Raw genomic sequence first — 12,664 nt, forward strand, 5'->3', positions numbered from 1 at the left:
AACAATAGTAGTGGTGGTGATGGTGATAATGATAAAAATAAAAATAATGATAATATGCTGCAGCTGCTAATGCTAGAACTACTACTATTCTGATAGCACAGGAATCTGCAGCCCAACTACCACTACTAACACTACCCCACCCACCCACCCTACTACTGTTGCTGCTGCTGCCACCACTGCTGCTACTACACATAGATACAGCAATAAAGGCAGTAATTGACAAAGGCGATATAAGACTGAAGAAGAGCCTGTTCACTGAAGAAGATTACAAGTGATCAATGGACTCTGGAAAGTCGTTCAGCATGACAGAACATCGCTGAGGAAGGCCAGATCAAATAGTGTAATTTTCTATGCAGCTGTCCATGTGAAAAGCGCTGGAAGTTGGTGCCACCCCTGCCCCGCATAGGCCTGTGTAACCTCTGAGTCTGTTAATATAACAATGGCAAATAGTAAAAAAATAAAAACAATAATATCAGTGATATCAGTGATGATAATGATAATAATGAAAAGAAGTGGGTGGAGCCTCTCCATGTCCTGATTAATGATACATCTAGTGATGGTGTCACAATAAAAACACTGGTAATTGCACAACCTGATAATAATCGCTACCTCATATGAGTGACAATGAAAAAACAAAATATTGTGAATAAAGGTGGTAATGAAACTGAAACCATTGATGGTGACAGTGTTGCACCCGGCAGGCTCAGAGATTCTGATCCGGCTCCAGCCTGTCGATATCCAGAAAGGGACCACCACACATGGCGCATATGGAGCAAGCAAATTAATGCTGTGGTCATGGAGGGTTACTACCTGAGCAACCTGGTAGATGAAAATGGTGCTCAAATTAGGGGTTACCGACAGCGTATGTATGACCATTGGAGGGAAAAGGGATTGTTTCAGCTCACGGAACAGAGACTATGTGATCAAGCTAGAGCAATAAGAAAAAATCGTTGCTTCACAGAAGTAGAGCTCGAAGCTATCAAAAGACGGGTCTTGGAAAATAGCAGCAGAGATAACGATGAAAATACAGTTCTTACTAACAGAAGTAATCTCATAGCACAGGAAAGGAGCAGTGGTAGTTTACTTGATGAGAGACCTATAGATGATCTAAAAGAAGAAATAAAACTAATGGCGAAATGACAGATGAACAAAAAGCAATCTACGACAGAATAAAGGCAATACTACAGGAGAACGATAACGACATTATTTGCAACCTTAAAAAGGTTGATCGGTGGAAATTGAACAAAGAAACGAAAAATTTCAATGAAACTCTAAAATACATTAGAACAAACAACATCACAGAACCAAATAATTTGATCAAGACAGCAAGTATTGCTGTAGCAGAAAACGTGGCTATTGATGTCAAGAAAAAGAAATATAATGGGAGATACAAAAGAAAAAACCCATGGTGGAAAAAAAGAATCCAGGCAGGGTTAGACATGCTCTCGAAGGAAATTTCTGTGTTAGACCGAAAAGAGAAACGGGAGCTTAAAAGCGAACAAAAATGCAAGGTGCTGAAAAGGAAATATAATATTAAAAGAAAGGGACTAAAAGTAGTAATGGAGGAACTGAAACAGCGCCTCGTTGCAAAGAAAGCAAAGATGGTAAGATACGACCAAAGACTGAAGAGTTACCGCCAGAATAGGTTATTCAGAGCAGATCAGAAGATATTCTGTAAAGAAATAAATGGAGAGTGTACAGATGAAAAGTCAAATGTTTTGGAGTGACATCTGGAGCAAAGACAAGGAGCACAAGAAGGCTGCTGAATGGCTGCAAGAACTGAAACAAGCAGTAGTTTGCCCCCACTAGGCAGAACTAGTCATTTCAGTTAGGGGGGTGAAGGAAATCAGCAAAAAAAAAAAAGAGCAGCTGGAAGGCCCTGGGACCAGATGGAGTTCAAGGCTACTGGATCAAAAGATTTGGTGAATTCATGCACGAATAGCTGCGCAACTCAACACCTTGTTAAATACCGACCAAGTAACACCAGAGTGGTTAACACTGAGTAGGACAGTGCTGTGTTTGAAAAACATCGAAAAAGGCAATACGGTAGACAATTACAGGCCGATATCCCGTTTGCCACTTATATGGAAATTATTGACTGGAATACTCGCAGAGTCAATGTACGAACATCTGGGGGAAAATGGAGTCCTGCCACATGAGCAGAAGGGTTGCAAGCGTAAGTGCATAGGTAGCAAGGATCAACTCATGATAGATAAAACTGTACTCAGAGACTGCAAGAGGAGGTAAAGTAATTTACCCATGTCATGGATCGACTATCGTAAGGAGTACGATATGATCTCACACTCTTGGATAATGTAATATATGAATCTATTTGGTATTGCATCGAATGTTGAGCAATTGCTTGGAAAAAGTATGGCGAATTGGATGACGGACCTGACAGCATACGGAAGAAGTTTAGGGGCAGTAGAAATCAGGAGGGGCGTCATCCAAGGGGACTGCCTATCCCCACTGATCTTTGTACAGTGCTTGATACCACTAACACTGATTCTGAGGAAAGCAAAAGCTGGGTATGTATTCAAAAGCCATTCATGGATGACCTCAAACTTTATGGTAAAGATGAATCCCAAGTCAGTTCCCTCGTTGATACAGTGTATACTTTCAGTGCTGACATCAGAAGTGATTTCGGACTGAAGAATTGTGATGTATTATTCTTGAAAAGAGGTAAAATCAACTGTATGGACAGGCTAGCGATACCGTCGGTGGAGGTTATGAAGCAGATAGAAGAGACAGGCTATAAGTACTTGGGGATATTGGAAATGGATAAATTGACTGAGAAAGAAATGACAGAAAAATTTAAGGTGCAGTACTTTGCAGACCAAGACTGATTCTTAAGTCGAAATTAAATGGACAGAATAAGATTGAAGCTATCAACACCTGGGCGGTTTCACTCCTTAGATATGGAGCAGAGGTAATCGCATGGACAGTAGATGAACTAAACAGCCTAGACAGAAAGACAAGAAAGTTGCTGACTAGATATGGGACACTCCGTCCAAAAACGTGACACAGACAGACTGTATGTACGAAGAAAAAGAGGGGAAGATGACTTATTGGATGTGAACACAGCATTAGAGCAGAAGAAAACAACATATGTAAAATAAAAAAAATGCCACAGAACCACTATTATTGGAAGTAAGAAAGTCAGGCTTGTGTAGGATGGAAGATTGCAAAGATAAAGCACTGTACAAGCAATTGAAAATGAATGAAACTGAAAAGAGATGGGTAAAGAAAAGAATGCATGGACAATTTCATAGGGATGTTGAAGATAAGACCTGACAGAGAAAAAAGATGGCTATGGATGACTAAAAGTGATTTAAAACCGGAAACGGAGGCTCTAATCTGTGCTGTCCAAGAGCAACTAAGAACAAACTACATAAAATACAGAATTGACAACGCATCAGAAAGTGATAAGTGCAGAATCTGTGGTCAAAATGGTGAAACCGTATGGTATATTACCAGCCAATGTACGCCAGTAGCCCAGAAGGAATGTAAGAGACGCCACAACAATATAGCCAGGTTTGTGCATTGGACACTTTGCAACAAGTATGGACTTGACAGCAAAAAATTGGTACGAACATAAACCCGAAGGCATCATCAAAAATGATAATGCAAAGATCCTGTTGGATTTTATGATTCAGTGCGACCATGAGATAGAGAACAGGAAGCCAGACAGTCTAAATTGAGAAAGAAAGCAAACTATGCTAGATCATAGATATATATGTCCAGCTGACAACAAGGTATGTGATATGATGAAAGAGAAGTCGATAGATATGACAGATTAGCTTGGGAGGTTAAGCAGTTGTGGTCGATGAAAAAGATGGTAGTAGTACCAATAATTGTCGGAGCCCTGGGAACAGTGTGTAAAAATCTTGAGAAGTACATGGAACAAGTAAGGGCTGCAATAAGGGTGGAGCACTTGCAGAAAACAACACTGCTTGGGGCCGCTCGAATACTCCGGAAGGTGCTTGAAAAATAAGAGGTGTTACCTTAGTTCACTTGTAGTGAACAGCTTACACCGTAGTACATCTCCAGTGTTAGAAGCTGTGCAAAGGTAATAATAATAATAATCCTTTCTACTATAAGCACAAGGCCTGAAATTGGAGAAGGCGGGATAGTCGATTACATCGACCCTAGAACTCAACTGATACTTAATTTTATCAACGCCGAAATGATGAAAGGCAAAATCGACCTCGGCGGAATTTGAACTCAGAACGTAGCGACGGGCGAAATACCCATTTCTTTACTACCCACAAGGGGCTACACACAGAGGGGACAAACAAGGACAGACAAACGGATTAAGTCGATTACATCGAGCCCAGTGCGTAACTGGTACTTAATTTATCGACCCCGAAAGGATGAAAGGCAAAGTCGACCTCGGCGGAATTTGAACTCAGAACGTAACGGCAGACGAAATACCGCTAAGCATTTCGCCCGGCGTGCTAACGTTTCTGCCAGCTCGCCGTCTTAATAAATGATGATAATAATAATAATAATAATAATAATATAATAATAATAATAATAATAATGATGATGATGATGATGATGATGATGATGATGATGATGATGATGATGATGATGATGATGGTGATGATGATGATGATGATGATGATGATGATGATGATGATGATGATGATGAATAAATCGTAGGTTGCAGGCAGCAAGCCCTCTATGCATGCAAGACGCTAGGAGTTCCAACAAAACCTGGGATAAAAAGAAATAATAGTAATAATAACAATGATGATGATGATAATAATAATTACCTGATTAGATCTTTACTCACTGATGCATTTTCAGCCCGCTCTGATTCAATGAAGTTGTGAAGAGATATCAAAAGTTTTCTTTCCTCCTTCACCAATTGATTCATTTTATAAACTGACGTATAGACATCCGCACACACGAACAATACAATTTTACTTACACAGAATATTTGAAACCACAAAGAATTATAGCAGTTCACCATCTTCGTTGTTTCTTTTTTTTTCCTTTTTCTTTTTTCAGATTACAAAATCGTATATCGTATATCCCATATACTTAAAAAAATATATAAATTATATAGTAAAACGTCTTCAAAACTTTTTAAAACTAATTATATTCAAGCCAACAAAAAAATTACTACAGACATTTCTTCTTTATTCGTTCCCGGCTTCAGTAACATGCAGAGTTTAATCTTCTGTGATTTTTCCCCTTTTCCTCCCTTTCTTTCTTATCAATTAAGCTGTTAAAAAAAAAAAATGGATATTTCCTTCACCACGTCATTGTTAAGGCGCCAGCCCAAAAGCTTCCGATTTGTGAAAGAAATTGATCAACTTTTGACTGTTATTGGCTGCAACTGGCTAAATACGCGCGCGCGAGCACACACACACACACACCACACGCACACACACATTCACATCTGTTGCCAATTAAAACTGATTTCTTTTAAAAAATCGAAATTAGTTACTCTAAACAGTCCAAGTGAATCACATTGAGTTACTATGAATATTTTTATTGCCTTTGCGTTTTTTGTTTTCTTTTTCTGTCCAATCTCCCATTTTTCCTTTCTTCTCTCTTTTTTATTTTACTCTTTTACTTGTTTCAGTCATTTGACTGCGGCCATGCTGGAGCACCGCCTTTAGTCGAGCAAATCGACCCCGGGACTTATTCTTTGTAAGCCCAGTACTTATTCTATCGGTCTCTTTTGCCGAACTGCTAAACACACCAGCATCGGTTGTCAAGCAATGCTAGGGGGACAAACACCGACACACAAACACGCACGCACACACACACACACACACACACACACACACACACACACACACACACATATATATATATATACGACAGGCTTCTTTCAGTTTCCGTCTACCAAATCCACTCACAAGGCATTGGTCGGCCCGGGGCTATAGCAGAAGACACTTGCCCAAGATGCCACGCAGTGGGACTGAACCCGAAACCATGTGGTTGGTTAGCAAGCTACTTACCACACAGCCACTCCTGCACCTATCTCTCTCTTTGTAGATTGTATTGATTTAATAATACTTCATAGACGCTTTTCTGATGTTCACCAGTAGGGAAACGGCTTTTGTATTTCCAAGGTGAATCTTTATCAGTGGTTTTTTAAAAATAAAAGCCAGCAACACCAAAAGAACTAAATAACTGAAAGACGATGACGTCACACAAAACAAGCTACAAGGACGTGTCTCCATTGTCTTAATATTTAAGCCCCTACCTCCAACAACGTATGTTATTGCACCTCAATGTAAAATTACTTGAACATGCAAAAGTTACTATAGCCTACGACATAACTACAACAACATCCTAAAAAAATTAATGGTCTCACTTAGCCCAAACATAACAACAACCTAAATAATTCTCAAACACTTTGCCAAAATGAATATCGTCAATGAGGGCAGAGTAAGAATGACTGTTGTGCTTTAATCAAAATCTCTTCGTTCGCCTCTTCTGTAGCCAATATCAGAACCATCGGATATACAGAGCTAAAGAGGGAGCATTCAAGCAGTTGCTGATCTACAAGAATTAAGGCAAATTTCCCTAATATTACTTCCTGCAATCTTAACAAAGGAAGAGCACATCAGATAATGTAATCCTAGATAGATTATGGTTGTGTATAACGTACTTAGACTTAGGTCAGTCAAGTACCCTAAGACTCACGAGGTCGCAGCTTAATCTGCTTTCCATCGCGTATAAGTAATTAGGATTACAATACCCACCGCTGAATGGGATGCCTGTCTGTCACAGGGTTAACTTCCAGTTATTGCTGAAACCTATTTACAGCTGATTGGAGTGGAGCAACAAAAAAGAAAGAAAATGAATCGGTTTGCTCCAGGAAACGAAACTATGATCTTAGGATCGCAAGTGCAACACCCTAACCACTAGGTCACTCACCTTCACGTGGTTACTTTCACATGATTAATCAGGATTGATTAAGCAATAAGCAGTCAGAAACAGTTTACAGTTTGGAGTGTGGAAAACAAAACAAGATGACTGTACTGCTACGTTGCACTTCGTACGATAAGCCTTTGCACATAAAAAAAAAACAAACTTTATACTTCTTTATTTGGTGAAGGGATAATGCATTATCCCTTCATTTCCTCTGGGGTACATTAGACACAAAGTACACAATAATAACCAAAATATGTCATGTGCACCGCATAACAATAATGCACAAAGCGAGATTAACTATATTGCAATACAACACTAATAGCATAAAACAATTCGTCATCATCATTACGTATACTGTAATCTTATTTTTAATATGTTTTAACCATCACTGACTAGCACAGGACCTCGCGTATTCCTAACTGAACACCGATATAGTAGGGCAGGAACTCATGAACTCTTTGTAAGGTACACCCATCCGTAAACACCACAAAGATCATCCATATATAAATACAACACACACGTGCGCGCACACAAGAGATTACACGCCTTTAGGTGTTATGTATATCTCTATAACATCGACAGCACAAGTATAAAAAATAATGAAAACAAAGCGATTCCCTTGGTCACCAGTTTCATCTGCGAACGGAAATTAAGTCACTGACAAGCAAGCATAGAAAGAGTCACAATTCTGGCAAACAAAACAGAACAAGAGGAAACACTTAAGATAAAGTGTCGATGAAGAGATCACTACAAATAAAGCAATTAGAAATATTTTATTAACTGATAACATATGACTTGTATCCAACGGCAGCACAGTTTATTTAATGGCATTACATGTAAAACGACCATGATTATTTTTATTCAATATCTTAAAAAAAAATTTAAAAAAACAGAACGAAAAAAGCACAAAATTGTTTTGCTTATGTTTCTATGACTTTTTTCTGTGGCTCAATATTCTGGATTCATGTCAACGCAAAGCAACAGCAGCATTACTGGACAAAGAATATATTACACAGTAGATAATACTAGTTGTGCAAAGAATATATTTGATCTACGGTGGATTATACCAGTTGTACAAAGAATATATTAGATACAATTATGGATCATGCCAGTTGGTTTCTTTTCATAGTTAAGGTTGTTTTAAGCGTAAATCTCGAAGCCATGCCGTGAAGATAACCTCGGCGGGATTTGAACTCAGAATGAAAAGAGCCGTAACTAAATATCACTAGGTAACTAAATTGCATAAGGTATTTTGTCTGACGCTTAAGTAATAATTTTTGACAAACAGCAGTAAGAATGTCATCATCAACAATATGAAACAGTTAAACATCTGCAACAAAACAAGAACAAAAACAACAACAACAACAACAACAACAACAACTACTACTACTACTACTACTACTACTACTACTACTACTACTACTACTGTTACAGTCACATCATTACGTAGTCTCTGGTTTGCTAGAAATAGTAGCTAAATCGGATCTATTCGGTTTGGCTACCAGCATCGATTCTGTTTGAATTGATTTCATATTCAGTGTAATGATACATTTTTATAGGCTAATGAATTACGTGAAAATCATTTTCGCTATAAATCAATATGTTGTGGCGAGAGTCATTGACAACCCTAGGGTATTGGAAGAATGGACTAGCCGAACTCTTATAAAGAATAGTGGTCGGTATTAGTCAGAAAGAGCGTTTTGGGTAGTCTCGCAGTGTGCCGTTTTGTTACTAGATGGATTTGCATTTATGAAGGTATTGTTGAAATTGTTACTGCTTGTTTGTTCAAAGCTGTTACCTGCCTCGGGCCAGTCTGGAAGGATGTGGCGTATGTGACCCGAGACAGGAAGTTCGCCTCAATTGAGGTTGGATTTCTGATAGCGGAAAAAGCAAAGGAGCACTCAGTGCTAACACTAAAAACAAAGAGGTAGTACTTCTGCCTTCATATCTGGAATGTAGAACGTCCCGGATCACGATACAAGAAGTACTACCGGAAATTGACGCCACCTCGGTGGTGGCTGCCCTCTATTCCTCAAGGGAAGATAAAAATTTCCATACTACAGATTACCCCTTCTCCCAAACTGGCTAGGGCAGACTATAGAAATATTAATTCAAGCGGTACCGGAGGATCTAGAACAAATTCCGGATAGATTGCTAATAGAAGACGTTGTCTTAAAGGTACAAGTCGAGGGGAAGTGTGGGCAGATGGGCCATATGTGCACAGAACGTGGCCGTCCCAACACAGAGCCCAGCCCCGACAAGAAATGAAGGGAAAAAAGAAGAGATGAAAAGTAAAAACAAAGGAAATAAACCAACGAAGGAACAAGAGAAATCAACAAAAGAACAGGAAGAATCGAATGCAGTGTCAAGGAATGCAGAAAAAATTCCCCCTCCTAGCGACGATATGTAGGTCATCGAACAGGAGGCGGAATTTCATCTCCTGGAAACGGGGGAAGAGAACTATTGTGTCCCCAACTCCCTCCCAGCCCACAACCACAACAAAAAAAAAACGTAACACCACACACCAAAAGAACTTTGCGTATGGATATCTATTCTTAACTTAGCTTGTTTAAATGTTTGTGGTCTGAGTTCGAAGTGGAAGCAAGCTGGTTTCTGCAACGACTTCAGGTCACATAGCATAGATGTAATGGTTGCTACAGTGACCAAGTTGGACAGACTACACACTTTCTCAGCTCCTCTGAATGGCTAAGAGAAAATCATGTCTCCTAGCCAGACCGGAGGCCGAGGAGGGGTAGTGGTCTTGATCCGAAAAAGCTTAGCTCTGCAAACAAGTACAATCTTTGTAGATCCAGACAGTGCGCCGGTCGTTCTCGACTTGAAGTACAGAGATAAGGCCTTCAGGTCGGTTGGCGTTTATGCGCCGAGTCTTAAAAATAAACTGACTGATTTTTATCAACGCTTAGAGAATCTTCTTGTGACATCAAAGATATTAATGGTGTCAGGAGATTTTAACGCTATCCTGGATGCACGCTGGGTGATTGGCAGCTAGTGTCGAGAGGCATTCACGTTACTCTCCCGCGCGGGCAATACCGATAGCTGGAGTTCCACCGTGGACTTCTATAGCGGGTTAGTAGAGTTCATGTCAGACGATGCCCTGGGGGAGACTCTGGGCTTGGATAGAGATCATTTAACCAACCTGTTCGAAAAAAATTTCGGTTCGGGATCTCTGGATAATTACCAGAAATTCCTCACCTAGTTGTGTTACCGATCCGCCTTATCTGTTCGAGAGAGGTTGTCAAGGCACGGTTGTACTATTCCACCGACCTGTTTGAGGTGCGGACGGGACAGTGAAACTGTCCTGCACGCCTTCGTACAGTGTACGGAAATTAGGGAATTGATAGCCTATATCGAACAGCTGTTATCAACGACAGAAAGAGTACAGCTATCAGCTGAATCTATTATTAAGATTGGACTGCCCTCCTCCCTGAACAAGCAGAGGAGAGCTTGTTTTCTCTGCGTGATGGCCATACTGAAAGAATCAGTATGGAGAACACGTGTGAAAGGGATCGCGACAGGTATCTTTATCTTCGGACGGGGGCTGGTTAGTTATTTCAACTACCACTTACAAAGTAAAATCCGGCTGGAGAAGAGATATCTGTCGCATAGCACGTTTAAAAAGGTTGGACGACTGTCGGAAGAAAGTTGCGAGTGAATGAAAATAGCTAAGTGTAGCCATCCAGTGACAAAAGGGGAAACGTCGGATAACGGCGGTCGGTTAATTAACCCGGTGATGTATAGACAAAACAGGAATTTAAAATTTTTATCGATTTCTGTAAAATGTTTGAATAGCCATCCGATTTCATTATATTTGTCATTTTCATTATAATCACGCTGTGCATGTTTGCTTGTCTGTCTTTGTAATGTCCCCTCTTTGTTGGGCCCTGTGTGGCCAATAAAAAAATATCGAGCCTTTGGTAGTCTCGCGAAGTACGTCGTGTGAACACATTGATTAAACCTCCGCTGCATAATTTATATATACCAACCTGTGGCAGGATGTAAAACAATAAATATGGAGTTATTAGCAATTAAAGTTTAAAGATTTGGGGTAATTTTAGCCAATCGCAAACCATAGACACATTCATGCCTGTTTCCATAGTAACAAGCGGAACATGAGACCCCTTTTGTCTGCGAGAAAGCACGTATTGACAAATATATTCTTTTCTACTTTAGGCACAAGGCCCGAAATTTTGGGGGAGGGGGCCAGTCGATTAGATCGACCTCAGTACACAACTGGTACTTCATTTATCGATCCCGAAATGATGAAAGGCAAAGTCGACCTCGGTGGAATTTGGACTCAGAACGTAAAGACAGGCAAAATACCTATTTCTTTACAACCCATAAGGGGATAAACACAGAGAGGACAGACAAGGACAGACAAACAGATTAAGTCGATTATATCGACCCCAGTGCGTAACTGGTACTTATTTAATCGACCCCAAAAGGATGAAAGGCAAAGTCGACCTCGGCAGAATTTGAACTCAGAAAGTAGCGGCAGACGAAATACCGCTAAGTATATCGCCCGGCATGCTAACGTTTCTTATTTCTTTATAGCCTACAAGGAGCTAAACACAGAGGGGCAAACAAGGACAGACAAAGGGATTAAGTGAATTACATCGACCCCAGTGCGTAACTGCATTTCGCCCGGCATGCTAACTTTTCTGCCAGCTCGCCGTTTTGTGTTGACAAATATATTGAAACTACTTGTTTTTTTTTTAAATATTTAATTTGTAATATGCTATTTTGTTTATAGATAAATCTTTTAAGTTCGTGCAGTTGCATTAAATGCATATTGAATGCTTAAAACTACAAAATATGTGCTGTTTACTCGTTTCTTTTTGTCATTGAGGTGGTTGTAAGGTGTGCTAAAAATAAGTGCTAAGTGACGTTTTTGGATAAATTTTTTAAAGTTCGTGCTATCGCAATGCTTAAAACTACAAAAGACATGTTGTTTACTCTTTCTTAACAACACTTGCTATTTTCAGGATGTTGACAAAATGTTCAGTCACACACAAAATGATAGCTTCTAAATCCTGCTTCTAGACTAGATGAAAAAGATCAAACTTTAAACCTTATAACTCTTTAAAAATAATTTCCTGGAAAAAGTGAATTAGCTCCAGCAATTCAGCTTCAAAAAGTATATTAATGTGCCAAATTTTGTTGAATAATGCAACACTAGGTTACCTGTGTACAGGAAAAAGATGGGATGGTCACAGTTGGAAAACTTTTGATTATAAGTCTATTTGATGCATAAAATTAGTGTAACTGAGACAACGATGGCACCTCTATGCAGCCACTAAACCTGCTAGAAATAAGAGCAAAATCCCCTCGAATTACAGTCGACTGTCTCGCACAACACTGAACAATGGAGATCATGATGTACATGAAGAGTCACGATTAAGATGTCAACTAGCGTAACTAGAATGTGTGCCCGGGGGAGGCCCTTCAGTTTGATACCCCCAGATCCCCTAAAAAAATACATATTGCCTAGAGCAGACCCAAAAATGGTGGTGCTCCACAAAAGTGCCACCCAAGGCGGACCACGCCCTCCGTCCCTCTAGCTTCGCTACTGAAGATGTTTTGATCTGTAGTCATTTCGATCAAGGTATACCTGGAGTTATATAATAATAACAGCTACAATAACAACAATAGCAACAACAACAAACAATAAACCAATGCTGTATTAACATAAACGAGTATATATATATGGTCTTGAGGCGACACAACTCCATTTAGATGTCTCAAG

General features: G+C 39.7%; 1 protein-coding gene across 2 annotated transcripts in view; it reads right to left on the reverse strand.

Annotated features, from left to right (window-relative positions):
* The window catches only part of LOC115215795 (prolyl 4-hydroxylase subunit alpha-1), a 44,919-nt gene extending 39,608 nt beyond the window's left edge, over positions 1-5,311 (reverse strand). For both annotated transcript variants that reach the window (XM_036505880.1, XM_029785095.2), the window contains exon 1: positions 4,779-5,311. In XM_036505880.1, coding sequence (XP_036361773.1) covers positions 4,779-4,978 — 200 coding nt within the window. In that variant the 5' untranslated portion in view covers positions 4,979-5,311. The remainder of the gene's footprint in view (positions 1-4,778) is intronic.
* Positions 5,312-12,664: the final 7,353 nt, after the last annotated feature.

The sequence above is a fragment of the Octopus sinensis genome, linkage group LG9, assembly GCF_006345805.1.
Source record: "Octopus sinensis linkage group LG9, ASM634580v1, whole genome shotgun sequence".
In the NCBI taxonomy this organism is placed as follows: domain Eukaryota; kingdom Metazoa; phylum Mollusca; class Cephalopoda; order Octopoda; family Octopodidae; genus Octopus; species Octopus sinensis.